General features: G+C 45.9%; 2 protein-coding genes across 2 annotated transcripts in view; one reads left to right on the plus strand and one right to left on the minus strand.

Moving 5' to 3' along the window:
• The first annotated feature begins 1288 nt into the window (after positions 1 to 1288).
• On the plus strand, positions 1289 to 11723 carry LOC141076779 (L-lactate dehydrogenase A chain). The gene is made up of 8 exons (XM_073564078.1): positions 1289 to 1419; positions 4882 to 5013; positions 5088 to 5205; positions 6231 to 6404; positions 6742 to 6915; positions 7659 to 7776; positions 8308 to 8431; positions 10648 to 11723. The coding sequence occupies exons 2-8, from the start codon at positions 4888 to 4890 to the stop codon at positions 10810 to 10812; spliced, it is 999 nt and encodes a 332-aa protein (XP_073420179.1). The 5' UTR covers positions 1289 to 1419; positions 4882 to 4887; the 3' UTR covers positions 10813 to 11723.
• Positions 11724 to 19010: 7287 nt separating this feature from the next.
• The window catches only part of TSG101 (tumor susceptibility 101), a 33320-nt gene continuing 31817 nt past the window's right edge, over positions 19011 to 20513 (minus strand). Inside the window, exons 9-10 of the mRNA XM_073564077.1 lie at positions 20251 to 20490; positions 19011 to 19871 (exon numbers count right to left, since the gene is read on the minus strand). Of these exons, the coding sequence (XP_073420178.1) occupies positions 19782 to 19871; positions 20251 to 20490 (330 nt within the window). The 3' untranslated portion in view covers positions 19011 to 19781. The remainder of the gene's footprint in view (positions 19872 to 20250; positions 20491 to 20513) is intronic.

Here is a 20513-nt window from a genome sequence, read left to right on the forward strand (position 1 = left end):
CTGTGTCAGGCACAGTGTTATGGGGGTCTGTGTATGACACAGTGTTATGGGGGTCTGTCAGGCACAGTGTTATGGGGGTCTGTGTATGACACAGTGTTATGAGGGTCTGTGACTGTGTCAGGCACAGTGTTATGGGGGGTCTGTGTCTGGCACAGTGTTATGGGGGGTCTGTGTCTGGCACAGTGTTATGGGGGGTCTGTGTCTGGTACAGTGTTATGGGGGTCTGTGTCTTGTAGTGTTATGGGGGGTCTGTCTGGCACAGTGTTATGGGGGATCTGTGTCTGGCACTGTGTTATGGGGGGTCTGTGTCAGGCACAGTGTTATGGGGGTCTGTGTCAGGCACAGTGTTATGGGGGTCTGTGTATGACACAGTGTTATGAGGGTCTGTGACTGTGTCAGGCACAGTGTTATGGGGGGTCTGTGTCAGGCACAGTGTTATGGGGTCTGTGTCAGGCACAGTGTTATGGGGATCTGTGTCAGGCACAGTGTTATGAGGGTCTGTGACTGTGTCAGGCACAGTGTTATGGGGATCTGTGTCAGGCACAGTGTTATGGGGATCTGTGTCTGGCACTGTGTTATGGGGGTCTGTGTCAGGCACAGTGTTATGGGGGGTCTGTGTCAGGCACAGTGTTATGGGGGTCTGTGTATGACACAGTGTTATGAGGGTCTGTGACTGTGTCAGGCACAGTGTTATGGGGGGTCTGTGTCAGGCACAGTGTTATGGGGTCTGTGTCAGGCACAGTGTTATGGGGATCTGTGTCAGGCACAGTGTTATGAGGGTCTGTGACTGTGTCAGGCACAGTGTTATGGGGATCTGTGTCAGGCACAGTGTTATGGGGATCTGTGTCAGGCACAGTGTTATGGGGTCTGTGTATGACACAGTGTTATGAGGGTCTGTGACTGTGTCAGGCACAGTGTTATGGGGGTCTGTGTCAGGCACAGTGTTATGGTGGTCTGTGTCAGGCACAGTGTTATGGGGGTCTGTGTCAGGCACAGTGTTATGGGGGGTCTGTGTCAGGCACAGTGTTATGGGGATCTGTGTCAGGCACAGTGTTATGGGGGTCTGTGTATGACACAGTGTTATGAGGGTCTGTGACTGTGTCAGGCACAGTGTTATGGGGATCTGTGCACCTATGCCGTCTGGACTCATGCCCCCGTCTCCTCGGACTCGGAGCCGTCTGACCCGATCACTTCTCCGCATCCTCATTCCCCACCAGCATCAGCCTCATCACTGCATCAATTCACACTAGATCTCTCCGCCAGCCGCAGAACCTGAGAGCAGGCACGTCCGCGAGCTATGCAAATGAGGAACGCATCACTGGTAACGTCAGGGACAACCCGATATATATAAGTATCCCTCCGCCGGGGCTCTTGTGCAGAGCGGAGCAGCAGCAACTGAGAGTAGAGTCATACACCCAGGTAAGAGCAGCCGCCCACACCCCAACATTGCGGTCCCGGAGGACCCCTCTGTGATCTGCAGTTCTGCACAACCTGTATAATGGGGGGCGCGGGGGCACTATTTACTCTGCAAAGGACTGTACTATATATTCTATAAGTAATGGTGGGTGTGACTCGCTGGGGTTTAAATAATGCAAGAAATACATTACATATAATAAACAAGAATATGCATAATATAATCTGTATATTGTAATGCCACATGCACTGTCCTGATGTAAATCTATACATTACCCTTCTAGGGACGCACAGCTAGGCACCGCCCAACTAGAATCTGTACATTGCAATGCTACATATATCTGTATACAATGCACTAATCTAATCCATGCATTACCCTTCTAGGAATACTGCCTTACCTAGCACGGGTATACATTGCACTGGCACTGATTATACCATTGTATTAATTCCCCTGATGTACAGTATATACTGCATTCATCCCTTCTGGGGATCCAGGCTTTCTGCTCATTCTTGGGTCAGTTCCTCTGATGCACAATCTGCGGTGTCTTGGTGTCGGCCCCATTTTTCAGGCCGCAGTATTTATAGCCCAGATTTCATTTGTTGAAGTGCCTGATAGAAAGTAACAAGTGATGGCGAGGGGGATGGTCTTGTCATGGTGGCACCGTGCCCCCTCATCCTCTGCTGCCATGCATGGAGTCAGTCCTGAGGGGGGGATGCGGAGATGTGAGGGGTGGGGCGGCTGCTGCTTAGGATATTAAAGGGAACCTGTCACCCCCCCCCCCCCCCCAGGTGTTTTTAAGTAAAAGAGTCACCTTGTGCAGCACTAATGCTGCATTCTGTCAAGGTGGCTCTTTTATTTGGCGTCCCTTCCACCGCAGATATAGGCGGTTTTAAAATTTGTCTGTCATACCTGTAGTTTGTCCGGGGGGCAGGTCTTTCCCCCTTGGACACAGACGCCTCACATCCATCAGTCATGTCCTCCTTTTTAATTTGGCGCCGCCTCCTCAGAGTTCATTTCAATTCCTGGCACCTGCGCTGTAATATCTTTTCTTGGGCATGCGCAGTTAGCACTGCCCGTCCTCTGACATCACATGATGTCTGAGCTATCGCGCCTGCGTGGACGCGCAGCCAGAGTTCCCGCCCCGCAGTCGCTTCTGATTTATTCACACTGCGGGGCTGGGAATCTTGGGCATGCGCTGTAGTTATCTGCGGCTCTCCGACTCCATGAAATCCCTCCGCCTCCTCTTTAATTCGTCAATTAGGGATGAGCTGATGACTCCTCCTATGACGCTGCATAGTAGGAAAGAGGCGGAGGGATTTCATGGAGTCGGAGAGCCGCAGATAACTACAGCGCATGCCCAAGATTCCCAGCCCCGCAGTGTGAATAAATCAGAAGCGACTGTGGGGCGGGATCTCTGGCAGCGCATCCACGCAGGCGCGATAGCCAGGCCATGAAGTGATGTGAGAGAACGGGCAGCGCTAACTGCGCATGCACAAGAAAAGATATTACAGCGCAGGCGCCAGCATTTGAAATTGAACACAGAGGAGGCAGAGCAAAGACATAAGGAGGAAATGAATGATGGGGGCGAGGTGTTGGTGTCAGAGGGGTGAAGACCTGCCCCCGGTCAAAATTTTGGTATGTTTAACCAATTTTATAAACAATTATTTCTGCGGTGGAAGGGTTGCCAAATAAAAGAGCCACCTTGACAGAATGCAGCATTAGTGCTGCACAAGGTGGCTCTTTTACTTAAAAACGCCTGGGGGGGGTGACAGGTTCCCTTTAAGAAATGGGAGAAATCCCCGTCTGTCTTTCAGGAATGATCATCCCCCCCCATTTCTCATTTTCTTCCTCTGCCTTTTGTGCATCCGATAATGATCTGATGATCACCCATTAAGGGGTCAGTAGTGGAGATCCTCTAAGGGTCCGGGGTTGTAACCTGCCGCAGCTTGCAGGTTACAGCACTTCCCCTCAGCTCATTGGTGGAGTTGGGCAATAACCTCAGAATTTCTCAACTTTTGCAAAACAACAAAAAAAATGTAATTTCAGTTTCCTGCTCAACTATATGTAATACTCCCAAATGGTGGTCTGTGTACCATGTCCTGAACACGGGAGGGGGGTGTGGAGAGCGTCATCCCCGTGTCCTTGACTGCAGACCTCCTCGTCCCTTGCCGCTACGTACGTGATGTCACATCTCCACCAGGAGGAGGCCATCTTGTATATATCTACCTCATCATCCTCCATTCCCAGAGATCACTGTAGCCATGGAAACGCTCTGTATTCCCCTGAGGGTAATGTCCCTCTCTTTCGGTGACCTTGTTGTCGTGCTTCCATGGCGTTACAACACGCAGATTCCTTGAATTCACCATTAATGGACGCCAGACAAATCTATATACAGTAAAGGGATAGTAGAGATGCTCCGGAGATAGGCTTCAGTACATCATGTTAGGAGCCGGTGTTGGAGATGTATGTATATATATTATATATATATATATAATATTTCTGACAGGAAGTTGTGACGAATACCATTCCCATAAGGAGAAAAAACCCATATACTGTGCTGCATACTAAAAAAATATTAATGGAGCGCAGACGTGAAATATGACCGTCTTTTTTGCACGCGAGAAAGAAACATAAATTTTGGCACCCGTCAGTTTCTACTATGGGTGTGGGATCCAACGACACGTGGATGACATGGTCGCTATCTGTTCGCCGTCTGGGTGTTTTTCATTTTCTGCGGTTCCTGCAGTAAACCGTATGGTATACATGTGCTATCCGTGAAAAACAAGGATGTTTCGCGTACAAGGAAAAAGGCTTGTGTGAACCCGGCCTTGGGGATAACGTAGAATTCTCAGTCCGGAGCGGCTGCAGGTCTCCGGGCCTGAACGTAGGAGACCCCCTTCTGGACTCGGACCGTGAATGTCGGACATGTGAAAGTGACCTTATCCTGCTTTTTGTCAGATATTTGGGTGGATCCTATGATCCATGTACGGTTTGCCCCCCCCAATCCGGTGACTATAACGCACCCTCGGCCTTTACTTCCTGTTGACACTTGGGTCCCGTCCAATTATTCTGATAGGAAAAGCCACAAGGAGCAGTTCTAATAACGAGCGCTGCTGGAAACCTCAGGTCTGTCGATACATAGCAGAGCGGAGTTTGTCACTTGCAGCTCTGCAGAGCTGATTTTCAGGAGTTTGGGAAAGTTTGGTAAAAGTTATAGCAGCCAAGAGGATGGTCACCCAGCTTTCCTAGAATCAGTTACATTCTTTAATGCGGGTCTGAGAATATTCCGTACGGTATAGTTTAGACGTCCTGATCGGAGTGGTTTTGTGGCGTCCTTGCCTTCACAATGATGGACTCCGATACGGTTCTTGTTTGCAGTCATGAGGCTGTGGGTTAATGTACAACGCCCGGTGCCCTTTATCCCGGCCCTTAGTCTGCATTGTGCTTTTTCTTTTTTTTTTCCGCAGAGCAAGATGGCAAGTACCAAGGAGAAGCTGATCCACAATGTGGTGCCCGAGGCGGCCTCCTCCCAGAATAAGGTCACCATTGTCGGCGTTGGGGCAGTCGGCATGGCCTGCGCCATCAGCGTCCTGCAGAAGGTGAGACGACTCCCATCATTTACCCAGGAGGCTCCTGGATGATCTTCCTCACACCTTGTCCATTTCTTCTCCAGGATCTGGCGGATGAACTTGCCTTGGTTGATGTGATTGAAGACAAACTGAAGGGTGAAATGATGGATCTACAACATGGCAGCCTCTTCCTGCGGACTCCTAAGATCGTGTCTGGGAAAGGTAAGTCCGTGATCCACGCAGGGGAACCCAACGACATACTCCCCATAGGTGAGATTGGTCCAAATATTAACCTGGAGACATTCCCTAGACCTTGGACCTACCCAATCAGGACCACTGCATGCCTACTATATAGGGGAGGTGGCATTTTATTTTTCGCTCTGAAACCTTTATCTTTGCCTAAAATGTATTTTTGCATTAAGGTTTCTTTAAAAGTTTGCACTGTTTTCTTCTCTGTGTATTGCTGCTTGCAGAATGAGTTAACTGAGATTCAAGCAAAGACCTAAGTCTGATGAAAAAGTTTATAATTCTTTACCTGTAGTATTATCAGCACCTCTCAGCGGATTGATGAGCATATAAAGTTGATCATAAATCAGCTGAGAGGGGCTCAAGAAGAATATAAAGTTATAAATTCTTCCGTTAAAAAGTGAACTCGCTGACGGCTTTTTAGTCAGCTCATTCTACAGCAAACAGTATAGATAAAGGGAAAATGGGGTAACATATTTAAAAAGAAGCCAATCACAACAATGTCCTTTAGCCAAAAATGCAACTTAAGGAGTCCATATCCTTTTAAAGGATCTAATTTATATTTTTAAGAAATGGGGTCAGATTCAGATATCTGATTGTTGTTTGGACCATGATGTCCGGATCGGCCGTGGATCTCCTGATCCTGTCTCAACAGTTGCTTAGGTAGATATCAGCCGAGTTCAGGTCAGAAGACCAGCAGCCGGTCCGGACATCGCGGTCTGTACTCCGATAATGTCAACTGTATGAATTCAGTATTAATGTTAATTTCACTATATAATTTGTTTTAAGATCTGTTACTTGCTGGCAATGAATTAAAATGTTAATGGTTTAATTGCAGAATTCGGACCCCTGTTTACACTGCACATCTCAATAATACGCATAGGAGCATCATATGACGGACCCCTATAAATTTAGCTCGATGCCCCCTATACTTTGGTGCATGTCGGTGAAAAGCCACTGGGTAAACTGCCGTGATGGTGACTTCAGTCTTGTTGTTGCAGATTACAGTGTCACAGCCAATTCCAAGCTGGTGGTGGTCACAGCCGGAGCCCGTCAGCAGGAAGGCGAGAGCCGCCTGAACCTGGTGCAACGCAACGTCAACATCTTCAAATTTATCATTCCTAATATTGTAAAGCACAGTCCTAAGTGCATCCTGCTGATTGTTTCCAATCCTGGTGAGCCCTGCGCTGCCACACTCCAGGGGATGAGGCAGTCCTATGCAATAAAATAGCAGTACTGACCCAGGAGCGCAACAGGTGATGGTATAGTCCTCCAAGTGGAGCTCGGTCCTTTTTAGTCTTAAAGGGCCACTAACCCCAAAATCCACAGACTATAATAGCGCTGATATCTGTCAAACATATGGCTTGTAAAATGACTCAGCACTAGTGATACATGATATACAGTAGGGTTCTGGGGGGGTCACATTCCTTACATTCTGAATGGCTGATACCTGGGAGCAATAGATCTGTTAATTGCAAACTTGTTCTTTTTTTTTTTTTTATCCTTCACTAGTGGATGTCTTGACCTACGTAGCCTGGAAAATCAGTGGCTTCCCCAAGCACCGCGTCATCGGCAGCGGCTGCAACCTGGACTCTGCTCGTTTCCGCTACCTAATGGGAGAGAAGTTGGGCATCCACTCCCTGAGCTGTCACGGCTGGGTCATCGGTGAACACGGAGACTCCAGCGGTGAGTGCAATCCTCCGAGAAACCTTAGACCCACTCTATATTTATCTCCTTGGAAAGGTCGAGATGGTAACTCAAGTAGGTCAGACGCTGCGGCCTTCACCCCGAAAGGTTACTGAGAAATATCCCTGCGGTGCTGAATGTCAGCTGTCACCGGGAGAAGTAGCTGTGCAGCTCTGCTATATACAGGAACAATCCTCCAACCATTTAATCACTTTTTTTTACATCCATACCATAAAATATTCATTTATATATGTATTTTTTTTCCTGATTGCTCACATTATACGTTGCAGCACTACAGTTTTGCAGTATATTGTAAAAATGACACACTCCTATGAAGCCCAATGGGGGGACTATGATGGCAGCCGTGGAGACCTTCAGCAATCCCCCAACTGCCATGGTAGCCTATCTGCTCCTGCAGTTGAGTATTAAGCAGGGCAATGGAAGACTGGGCGCCAGTGCATAGGAAGCGGGTTATAAAAAAGCAGCCGTGAGCAGAGCTTGCTCTGATTGATGCTGAATGTGTAAAGCCGCTATCGTCTGCCCAGTATAGAGCGGGATCAGCACCTGAGCCTGTTCTATTAATCCCTCATGCAGCCTCTGATGAAAATGTACATCAGGGGTTAAATCAGTGGAAAATGTAAATTAATAGGTATTGATAGGTGACTGTTTTAGGTGCTCATTTCAGGGCTGTCTCTGCTTAGTCTCATGGTTTTTTTTTTTTTTTTTTTTCCTTGCTCTTCCAGTGCCTGTCTGGAGTGGAGTGAATGTAGCCGGAGTCTCTCTGAAGACCCTGAATCCTGACCTGGGAGCAGACAACGATAAGGAGAACTGGAAGGAGGTCCACAAACAAGTAGTTGACAGGTACAGAATCTGTATGTGCATGGTCTATAAAGCTATGCCATATATACCAGTGACTACAACTCCCAGCATCTCGAGTGGCCTGCAACCTCATGCTCATCAGCTATAGTCAAACAACTGGTCCAAACACTAGAAACAAATTTTCCATCCAAAAATCTGCAGCTTATTACAGTAGCAGCATTATGGATGAGACTTTACAGAATTGTATCCACACGCTGCCGATCTGATGTCTACTGCATGTCAATTCATGCCGCATATTTTTACATTTTGAAATGCAGATGGTAAAATCTGCAGCCAAATTCACAATGTATAGGTTTCGTGACTGTGGATTTGCTGAAGAAAATCTGTAACAGATCTATCTTGTGTGGACAAACACTACAATTATCAGCTTGCCCTGCTGGGGTATGACCACAGGTTGTAGATTACCGCCATATACCATAGTGCGTACAAACAAAAAACTGTCACTTTCTGTCTGTGGCATGTATATTTCATGGGAAAAGGTCACTTACAGAATGCCCTGAAATTTCCTTGTAGTGCTTATGAAGTGATCAAGCTGAAGGGATACACCTCCTGGGCCATCGGCCTGTCAGTCGCAGATCTTGCAGAAACTACTCTCAAGAACCTCAGACGCGTTCATCCTATTTCCACAATGGTGAAGGTACGGGATCCCACACTAACTGTATAATGATCAGTGGACTGGTGACTACTTAAGAAAAGGACTATGAAAAAGAACATGACTATTATAATACTGCTCCTATGTACAAGAATATAACTACTATAATACTGCAAGAATATAACTACTATAATACTGCAAGAATATAACTACTATAATACTGCTCCTATATACAAGAATTAACTACTGTAATACTGCCCCTATGTACAAGAATATAACTACTATAATACTGCCCCTATATACAAGAATAAAACTACTATAATACTGCTCCTATGTACAAGAATATAACTACTATAATACTGCCCCTATGTGCAAGAATATAACTACTATAATACCGCTCCTATATACAAGAATATAACTACCATAATACCGCCCCTATGTACAAGAATATAACTACTATAATACTGCCCCTATGTACAAGAATTAACTACTGTAATACTGCCCCTATGTACAAGAATATAACTACTATAATACTGCCCCTATGTACAAGAATAAAACTACTATAATACTGCTCCTATGTACAAGAATATAACTACTATAATACCGCTCCTATATACAAGAATATAACTACCATAATACCGCCCCTATGTACAAGAATATAACTACTATAATACTGCCCCTATGTACAAGAATTAACTACTGTAATACTGCCCCTATGTACAAGAATATAACTACTATAATACTGCCCCTATGTACCAGAATATAACTACTATAATACTGCCCCTATGTACAAGAATATAACTACTATAATACTGCCCCTATGTACCAGAATATAACTACTATAATACTGCTCCTATGTACAAGAATATAACTACTATAATACTGCCCCTATGTACCAGAATATAACTACTATAATACTGCTCCTATGTACAAGAATATAACTACTATAATACTGCTCCTATATACAAGAATATAACTACTATATTACTCCTATGTACAAGAATATAACTACTATAATACTGCTCCTATATACAAGAATATAACTACTATATTACTCCTATGTACAAGAATATAACTACTATAATACTGCTCCTATGTACAAGAATATAACTACTATAATACTGCTCCTATATACAAGAATATAACTACTATATTACTCCTATGTACAAGAATATAACTACTATAATACTGCTCCTATATACAAGAATATAACTACTATATTACTCCTATGTACAAGAATATAACTACTATAATACTGCTCCTATGTACAAGAATATAACTACTATAATACTGCTCCTATATACAAGAATATAACTACTATATTACTCCTATGTACAAGAATATAACTACTATAATACTGCTCCTATATACAAGAATATAACTACTATAATACTGCTCCTATGTACAAGAATATAGGTACTATAAGGCTGTGTGCCCACCTAGCGTTTTTAAGCGTTTCTGCAGCGCTTTTAGACAAGCGATTCTGCTGCAGAAACGCTTAAGAAAAGCATACAATTGATTTTTAATGAGAAACGCACATGTTGTGCCAATGGTGCGTTTTTAAAAGCTGCGGAAACGCTTAGCGATTAAAATCGCAGCATGTTCATTAATTTTGCGGAATCGCACGCGATTCCGCATACCATCAATTGTATGGACAAAACGCTTACAAAAGCGTGTCAAATGCATGCGTTTTCCCGGGAGCAGGGTGTGCGATTCTGCTCAGGAATATTCTGCTTCAGAATCGCTACGTGGGCACATAGCCTAATTCAGCTCCTATATACAAGAATATAACTACTATAATACTGCCCCCTATGTACAAGAATATAGCTACTATAATACTGCCCCCTATGTACAAGAATATAACTACTATAATACTGCCCCTATGTACAAGAATAAAACTACCATAATACTGCCCCCTATGTACAAGAATATAACTACTATAATACTGCCCCTATGTACAAGAATAAAACTACCATAATACTGCCCCTATGTACAAGAATATAACTACTATAATACTGCCCCTATGTACAAGAATAAAACTACCATAATACTACTGCCCCCTATGTACAAGAATATAACTACTATAATACTGCCCCTATGTACAAGAATAAAACTACCATAATACTGCCCACTGTGACCAAGAATATAACTATAATAGTAGTTATATTCTTGTACTTAGGGGCAGTATTATTTGTATTGTAGTTATATTCAATTTAATATTGCCCCCTACAAGATATTCAGCTCGTGTAACTCTTTTTCAGGGAATGTACGGCATAAAGGAGGACGTCTTCCTTAGCATCCCATCCGTTTTGGGTAACCAGGGCATCACTGATGTGGTGAACATGACCCTGAAGCCTGAAGAAGAAGAGCGTCTTAGGAAGAGTGCAGACACTCTCTGGTCTATCCAGAAGGAGCTGCAGTTTTAATCCGCTCTCGTCTGCTCACTTGTGCGCTGTCGTTGTCTCATTGTGTTTTTGCGTTGCACTTTGAGTAGGTCAATTCCCTTGTGTCATGATCATCTGTATTTGTGAAACTGTCTACAGTAATGTTCCAATCTGTGCCGGCCGCCCGAGCGTAATACCGCGTTGTGTTGCATAATAGCACTAGGTTGGAAAAAAAAAAAGGGTTCAGTTATCGACCTCTTGGATTAACAACTCATCACATTCGTGTCCATTAAAACATCTTCCCGGTCCAAGAGAACAAATGGTCCCACTTCGTACATAGAGACAGCTTTGGTGGATTTAAAGGGGCCCTACCTTTTTTTTTTTTTTTTTTTTTTCTTTTAAACTTTTGATTGATAAAGCAGACTGGCTGCCCTTCCCTTCTCTGCCAATCCAGGTTTGGTCTTGTTGCTATGGATGTATACAATGCCTAACAACCCTTTTAAATCTGATTGTCAGGGATAATTTCCATAGCAACCAGGTTGTCTCAAATTCCCATGTTCTTAAAACAGGACAAATTGCTGTTCTCAGACCACTGGCAGAAGGCAAGAAGGCTTACCAACACTGAAACCCTGCTAGCCATACTATATGAAGTCAGATATTTGTGCAAAAAGTAAATGAAGGAGATCCCCTTTAAGTGACATATTTTACTTCAGTATGGCTGCCTTCACTCCATTATTGTCCATTGACCAAGGAGGATCCTTAGACAATCCAGAAGCATCTGGACGGTTGTTTACAAGGATGAGATTTCACATCCAGAAGAGAATCTATAGGAGATAATACCTGCGTCTTGTATGTTGTCTTCACTTCCATCCAAGGAAAGTTTCCTGTATTTTCAGCTGAGATTAAAAGGCAAACATGGATTTGACACTAATAAAATGAATTTTGGAACTTGGTCTGTGCAGTTCTGGGTCTGTCATTCTAGTCTTAGGGTGAGTGCACACGCTGCGGATTCTGCTGCGGGTTTTTTCCCGCAGAAACGCAGGTAAAGTGGCCTGCGGTTTCACATCTCTACTATGTTAAAGGTGTGAAACCGCAGCAGAATCCGCAGAAACAATTGACATGCTGCGGAAAAAAACCGCAGCTTTTCCGCAGGTAAAAAACCGCAGCGTGAGCACTGCGGTTTTGAAAACCCATAGGCTAACATGGTAAAGTACCATGTCTGCGGAACTGCTGCAGTTCTGCAGGGCCAAAACCGCAGCGTGTGCACATGGCCTTAAAGGGCCACTAACTTTTAAAAAAAAAAAAAAAAAGTCAATAATCATGGAGGCATGTATTTACTTTACTTTGACTTCCCCATAAAAGTTTTGCACCGAGGTCCAACAGCCATAATTGGGAAAGCTTTTTTTTTTTTTAGCCTCTGAATGCAGATGATTCCAGTCACTGACAGCGAGCAGTGGAAAAAAAATAGAAATTGCAGAACTTTTGTATAACGAATGAGCTTTAATAACATGTGGAATTCATTCCCCCGTATTGTCTTCTAGTCGTCCAGCTGGAACAGGATGGTGACCATCTGTACAAACTTAGTGTGGTTATTTGCTGACTCATGGACCTCAATGGGTTAACGCTAACGATCAGTAATCAGATCATTAATCATTTTAATATCCAAGCAGCCATCCATACTGGTTCCCATTTCTCAGGTGTGACAAGTAATAATTCAGCTCTCACATTACCAGGAGGGTTATCTGGGTAAACTTTGTACCGTTTTGTAAACGCCAAGAGACTTTTTTTTTTTTCCTCTTGGCACAAAATCAATGGTTTTATCGCTTTGGTTTAATGACATCTCGCATGATGTTTTGCAACAGTCTGAAAAATGGAAGTTTCAACCTAGGGAGGGGAAAGGAACAAAAAACTGTTGCAAAAAAGCCTCAATTTCCACACAGATTGCCACGGATCTTACGCTACGCTCCAGTTAATTTCTGTGAAAATGTAATTTTTTTTTTCTAAGCAGCTTCTGGATGAGATTTAGGCCGAGGTCACTCTTGCAACTGCAATGCGAGAAATTCGCGCATCAATACCCGGCACTGCCGCTAGAACTCGGGACTGGAGCGCTCCGCTACATAGAAATACATGCAGCCGCACACTCCGGTCCCGAGTATTGAGGTGAGAAACTTGCGCGAGTTGGAAGTGTGACCCCAACCTTAGGCTTTTTGTAGTCCGATGCACGAGCAGCCTTGGGTCTACTGACTTGGAACTCAACACCTCGTGCATGTCTATGAGACTCTGAAGATAAGACCACGGCTAGTTCATACTTGGACCATGAAAAACAGATGTGTGAATTCAGCCTTAGTAGAATCTGGCACTGTAATACTCTATTTTCTGAGAGTAAGAAGCAGACACACACAGATGGGGCTACTGCGTGCTAGTAATTGTTTCTGCCCCCAGTGTTGGATTCACAGCTACACTGTCTCAGTACTGATATATAATGACCTTACTACTGCTTCTGAACAGGTTATATATAGACAGAACAGGAATCTCTGGTGACTGTGATGGGAAACATCATAGCAGCTAACAGGAAAAACTGGTGAAAAATGGTGTTATTCCTCATGTACACACAGGACAGCTTCTGGATATGAGCTACCACAGGTACACTTTAATAGCACAATGGAGCATAAGCTCCCTATAGTGGCGATACACATAGGAGAGGCTGTCCGTATCGGATTGGGGGTCTGACACGTCCCGTTCATGGGTTACTAGGTATAGTGGTTAATGGTAGCAGATGTCCCCCAATATTATAGTTCAGTCCCATTCAAGAAAAGGCAGAGCCGCTATTGAAAAGGCAATATAAAGACGATTAGCTTAGTTACTCACCGATAACGGTGTTTCTCGGAACCCATGACAGCACCACAGAGAGAGGGGGTCCGCCCATCAAGGACAGGAACCTACAGACAAAAGAGCGGCACCTCTCCTCCGCCCCCCAGTTGGTTACAGACCATCAGAGGGTCTCCCGGTTAGTTAACAACAGAAGTATATACATAACATTATAATTTGTATACTTATAGAGAAGCCTCGTGTCTAAGAACACACTCTACACACATTAAATCGTGCTCACCGCACACGTGAAAAAAGGGGGGGAATTAAGCGGGTGCTGTCATGGGTTCCGAGAAACACCGTTATCGGTGAGTAACTAAGCTATTCTCTCTCACCCATGACAGCACCACGGAGAGAATTTCAGAGATTGGTAGCTTAGGGAGGGACCACCGCCTGAAGGACCCTTCTCCCGAAGGTCAGGTCAGACGCAGAGGCTAGATCTAGGCGATAGTGTTTGAAAAAGGTAGAAGGTGTTGACCAGGTGGCCGCCTTACAGATCTGCTCTATTGATACCTCTGATCTTTCTGCCCATGAGGTCGCCATTACTCTCGTAGAGTGGGCTTTTAGACCCTCCGGGATGGTATTCCCACTGCATGAGTATGCCAGGGCAATCGCATCCCTTATCCATCTTGCCAGGGTACTTTTGGACGCCCCGAGCCTCTTCCAAGGTCCCTGGAAACACACAAAGAGAGATCCTTCCTTCCTACATCCCTTGGTGGCCTCTAGGTAGTGCACTAAGCACCTCTTCACATCTAATGTGTGAAATTTCTCCTCTCCTCTATTCCTGGGTTTGGGCAGAAGGAAGGAAGGACTACCTCCTGTGATCTATGGAAGTGTGTTGCTACCTTAGGCAAATATGCAGGGTCAGGTTTCAATATAATTCTATCCTCCATAATTTTAATGAATGGGGGTAATGCCGATAAGGCTTGAATGTCACTCACTCTGCGAGCAGATGTTAGGGCCACTAGCAGTATCGTTTTTAATGATAGGGTCTTTAGTGGAGCTGACTGGATAGGCTCGAATGGGGGTCCTGTTAGGGCTGACAACACTAAGTTCAGATCCCATGATGGTACTTTCTGGGTAGTTATTGGTCTAGACCTGGCTGCGGCCCTGATAAACCGTGATACCCAAGGGTCGCTCGCCACCTCCTGATTATAGAGGGCGCCTAGGGCCGCTACCTGTACCCTTAGTGTGTTAGTCGCTAGTCCCTGTTCTAACCCCCTTTGGAGGAATTCCAGGATTTTATCCATTTGTATTCCATCCTGAACCTTTGCCCCCGAACTGGATAGGAATTTCCTCCAGGTTCTACCATAGGCTTTGGTTGTAATTGGTTTTCTACTTTTTTGCAACGTGGAAATTAGATTTTCTGAAAATCCTTTCCCCCTCAGCAGTGACCTTTCAAATTCCATGCTGTTAAATGGAGGTTCACTGCTTGGGGGTGTAGCACAGGACCCTGCGATAGAAGGTCGGGGAGATCTGGTAGAACCCAGGGGTCGGTTACTGACATTATTCTGAGCCATAAAAACCATGTTCTTTTTGGCCAGAAAGGGGCTATAAGTATTACTCGAGCCCCTTCTTCCCTGACTTTCCTTATCACCGCCGGGAGGAGAATGGTCGGTGGGAAGGCATACAATAGTCCCCGTGTCCATGGAAGCATAAATGCGTCCAGGGTCCGAGGATTCCCTTTGGGATTTAGAGAACAGAATGCTTCCAGTTTTTTGTTTTTGTGGTCTGCAAATAAGTCTATGTCTGGGGTTCCCCACATTTCCACAATCTTCTGAAAAACGGACTGATTTAGAGCCCACTCCCCTTGATGTAGTTGGGTACGGCTCAGAAAGTCTGCTGTCTGGTTCTCTACTCCCTGTATGTGTAGCGCCGATAGGGACAGTAAGTTTTCCTCGGCTAACCTGAATATCTCGGAGGATGCCTCCATTAGCGTTCTGGACCTGGTTCCCCCCTGGTGGTTTATATAGGCCACTGTTACTCGGTTGTCCGAGAATATCCGGACATGATGGCCCTTTAATGCTGGCAAAAAGTGACTCAAGGCATAATTTACTGCTAGCAGTTCTTTTTGATTCGAGGAGGCTTTTAGTTCTTGACCTCTCCATCCTCCTTGAGCCACACTGATGCCCATGTGTGCTCCCCATCCCACAGGACTGGCGTCGGTGGTAATTACATGTGTGATCTTGGCCTCCCAGGGAATCCCTTTGGACAAGTTGTTTTTGTCCTCCCACCAGGCTAGGGAATGAATAGTTTTTGAATCTAGCGTAATATGATGTTCCAAGTGGTCTCCTAAAGCCCACTGGTTGGTCAGGACATCCCACTGCAGATCCCTCATGTGTATTTGTGCCCACTGGACCGCCGGCAAGCATGCAGAGAGGGACCCTAACAGAGACATTGCTCGTCTTAGTGTCATAGAAGGGTTTTGCCTCGCTTTTTGTACCATATGAATGATTCTGTCCCTTTTGTGATCTGGCAAGTAACACACTTGGATGTTTGAATCCAGTGTCAGGCATAGGAACTCCTGGACTCTCCTTGGTTCCAGCCTTGACTTTTTCAGGTTCAGAAGCCACCCGAGGTTTTTTAGAGTGCTCATCACTCTGTCCCTCTGTTCTGTGCATTTCTGGCCTGAGTTGCTCGCTATTAAAAAGTCGTCCAAATATGGCACTATCAGAACATCCTGTTCTCTTATGTGAGCCATCATCTCTGCCACCAATTTCGTAAAGACCCGTGGAGCCACTGAGATCCCAAATGGCAGGGCCCTGTATTGGAATTCTCTTATTTCTCCTGCTATTGAGACTGCTAGCCTGAGGTATTGCCTGGATTCTTTGTGAATGGGGACATGGTAGTAGGCATCGCTGAGGTCTAAGACCACCATAAAGCATTGCGGAAAGAGAATTTTGATGGTCGATTTGATCGACTCCATCTTGAATTTTTTGTTCTTGATATAGCAATTCAGTCTTTTTAAATTTATGATGGTGCGGAAGGTGCCGTCTGGTTTGGTTACTAGGAAGAGAGGCGAGTAGAACCCCCTGCCTCTCTCCTGTGGGGGAACCTCCTGTAGGACTTTTTTGTCCAACATACTCAGGACCTCCTTTTCGAGGGCGTCTTGTTCGTTTTTTGACGACCTTATCGGGGTAATTATATATTTTTGCGGCGGGAGAGAATAAAAGCTTATCCTTATCCTGATCTTATAAGATTTATCAGCCAGGGATTGTTGGATATTTTCTCCCAGGCTGGGAGGAAAAAACTTAGTCTCCCTCCCACCCTGGGCGCCCACAGTCACTTGGCGGGTTTTTTATCCCGGGACAAGTTACCGAAGATGAACCCCCTGTCCCTTCTTCTGTCTTCCCATTTTTGGTCTCTCGGGGGTCTCCTCTGAAAGAACTTTTTGTTCCGAAAGGACCGTTTAAAGCCCGTGGCGCTCACTGGTCCTAGGTTTGGGAAGCCTTTCTTTTTGTCGCCTGCCTTTTCGAGGATGTCATCCAAAGTTTCCCCGAAGAGGAATTTTCCTTCACAGGGAATGGCGCATAACTTCATTTTTGTCTGGAGATCCCCAGGCCAACATTTTAACCACAAAGCTCTTCTAGCTGCATTCGACAAGGCTGCCGTTTTGGACGACAATCCTATCGAATCAGCCGAAGAGTCGGCCAGGAAGGCTGCCGCCCCTCTTATCATTGGCATGGATTCCAGGATTTTATCTCTGGGAACCCCTTCCCTTATCTGTCTCTCCAATTGGTCTATCCATACCATAAGAGCTCTGGAGGTACAGGTTGCCGCTACCGCCGGCCTGATGTTTCCCCCTGCTGATTCCCAGGTGCCCTTAAGTAGGGTATCCGCTTTTTTATCTAATGGGTCTTTCAGGGTACCCATATTTTCAAAGGGGAGTGCAAACCTTCTTGAAGCTTTGGCTACCGCCACGTCTAGTTTGGGGGCTTTATCCCACGAAGTGGATGCCTCCTCATCAAATGGGTACTTTCTTTTGATGGAAGGAACCGTAGACTTTTCTATCCGGTTTTTCCCATTCTTTATCTATGAGGCCTTGGACGTTCTTATTTAACGGAAATACCCTCCGTTTCTTTTGACCCAGTCCTCCGAACATAATGTCCTGGACTGATCTATCAGTCCGGGGGTCTTCCACCCCCATAGTGGATCTTACCGCTTTTACTAAGGCATCCACTTCGTCCAGGGGGAAACAATGACGACCTTCCGTCTCCTCTTCGGAGGATGACGAGTCGGTGTTTACAGTATGGGAGGTGACTTCCCCTGACGATAAGCTCTCTGATTGGGACTCTATTACCACGTCCCCCTCCCTTCCTTTCCCGTTTTTTGGATGAAAGGGCACTCTGAATCTCTGCGCGGATTACCGCCCTTAGGTCTGCGGCATGATCCAGGGTTTCACCGCCGAGGACCTCCTGTATACAGGAGTCACATAATTTTTTCTCCCAGGGCGTTGGTAATGGCTTCCTACAGGTGGGGCATTCCCTGTTCTTGGTTTTTTCTCTCTTCTTTCCCTGATAAGGGAAAGAAGTCTATTACAATGGGGAACATTCACGAAGATCCACTTACCCCCCATGCGCGGTTGCAGGTACCGGTTCTGGAAGTGGATCCAAATCCCTCACTGGGCGATCCACGGCAGGTGACTTGCTCCTTGCAGTTGAATGCTGCGTGGAGTGACTACTGGACCGGCTCTCCCGTCCGTCTTTATCCTTTTGGCGGTGCTGGTGATGCTGCCTATGTTGCTGCTGCTTAGGCTGCTGTAGCTCCTCATGCTGGTCGCTATCCATCACGCCTGAACGCTTCCAGCCCTGAGGCTGCTTCAGCGTTCCAAATTTGAATAGGCCGCCCTGGCGTCACCTGTTTTCCCGGCCTGCACCGCTGCCTCCCCCGGAGAGTGCGCACTGCGCATGCGCTGACCTCGGGGACCCGGAAGTTCCTCCTTCTATTTCCGGGGCAGCGCCATCTTGGTACACCTCTGTACCCGGCGCTGCCCCTATACCGGCGTCCCCTACTCCTCCCGGAGCGGCGGCCCGGTCCTCCCCGCCCGCTCACCCTGGACAGCCCCTCAGCTGCAGCGGCTTCGGCAACCGACCCCGCCGCGACAGGGGCCTCCCCGCTGTCTGACCGCGGACGGGACGGTCCCGGATCTTCACCCCGGTAAGTGCTGCGCTCCTGCTGCCGTGGTTCACCCGTCAAGGACAGGAACCCAACTGGGGGGGCGGAGGAGAGGTGCCGCTCTTGTCTGTAGGTTCCTGTCCTTGATGGGCGGACCCCCTCTCTCCGTGGTGCTGTCATGGGTGAGGGAGAAAATATGCATTCCTCCTAGTCTCACCCAGAACTATTCTCTCGTCTTAATAAAAGCAACACAAAAGAAAGAATTAGTATTTCTTTAATACATATTAATAAAATTATTCACATACAGGTGGATTTGATGCTGTGTCCGCACAGCAAGAAGCTCCAGGTGCACTGTACAGCTGCTTCACATACAAATATAGACAGGGCAAAAAATGCTCAAATGACAGGCAAATGAATCCTCACGTACGGCCTCCTCTGCAAAGCCAGCGCTGGACGGAAAACCTTCCTATGGCGGAGAGTTGCAGCTCGCCCAGGCACAGACTCGGTTGCTCCTTAGCCATGGAGTGATCAGCGTTCACTTAGTGTAATATATTGGTGCGAAGGAGCAACTGTCGTCATCGGGCAGCAAGTCTCAGCAAACGGAAATTTTTCCCGTTAAAAAAGGAAAATATATATTTGTACAAATCGGACCTCTATACTCAGCCCGCTACACAATGACCTAACTGGTAACCAGAAACTCTAGTAAGCTATACAGAAGTCGCGGACGTCCTCGTACCCCCTGCACGATTCATCCCCGTCCCATTCGCTCTTCTCAGTACCGGCCAGAGGGACAGCACGTGTTATAATGTCCGCCACTCTTCTGGTTACCTCGCTCTGTAATACAATCTAAACCAAAGACAAAGTGCATCGCTCTGAGACCGCCGCCCTCACCAGCAGAAAACTAAACATCAGTTTCTTTCTTCATTATTATTTTTTCTTTTTTTTTTTACAATAACTTAACCCAAATCTCTAATGATCTCAGGAATTGAGAAAAAAATAAAATAAAAATTAGGGTGGGGAGGTTCATGTTAATACAGATCGCTCAGTCCGGCCGTCTTCCTGGCTTTCTGCATCAGTGCCCGGAGCTGGAACTGTTTGCGGGACAGAAGACGGACGTGCTGGGGGAAAAGCAGAAAAGACCATGGTAAGTAAGGGTCCCAAAAAACTGTGCGCAGCACAAATACATAGCTAATGTGAATCCAAAAGGAGAAGTAATGTAAAACACTGTATAATAGCATTTTCCCCAGCCGCTGCAGAACCTCTCACGAGGCTTCCTCTAGAACAGTGTGAAGACGGGAGACAGTGATTCAAGAGAAACTGGCCTGAGCAGAGTAATCTGCTTTGTTAATTTTTTATTTTCTGCTACAGTTCGTAGCTGATAACAGAACATAATAGCTCATACTGAAATGCAGACACAGACGGACCCTTACGCTCTGTTAATGATTGGTAGTGGATATCTGATGCTCGGTCCAGCTGTGGCATTTTAGTAAGACGCACCTTGAGAAACACGTCCAGGTCTATTACGCCACGTCTCAGCGCTTCCCCCAGGTAAAAGATGGTGTCTTCTATAGCGTTCTCCTCTGCGTACAGGTTCAGGATCTGCTTATAGAGCGGTGCTGTCGGCACGATCACCTCGTCAATGTCTCTGTACTCAGACTGGCTCTCCATCTTCTCCACTACCGCTCCCAACTCCTCGTCTTTCTTTCTTAGGGTTTCAATATTTTTATCCACTTCCGTCTGATGGGAAGATAGAAAAATTC

The sequence above is a fragment of the Dendrobates tinctorius genome, unplaced genomic scaffold (genome assembly GCF_039654945.1).
Source record: "Dendrobates tinctorius isolate UK_male_01 unplaced genomic scaffold, ASM3965494v1 ptg000427l, whole genome shotgun sequence".
NCBI classification, from domain to species: Eukaryota; Metazoa; Chordata; class Amphibia; order Anura; family Dendrobatidae; genus Dendrobates; species Dendrobates tinctorius.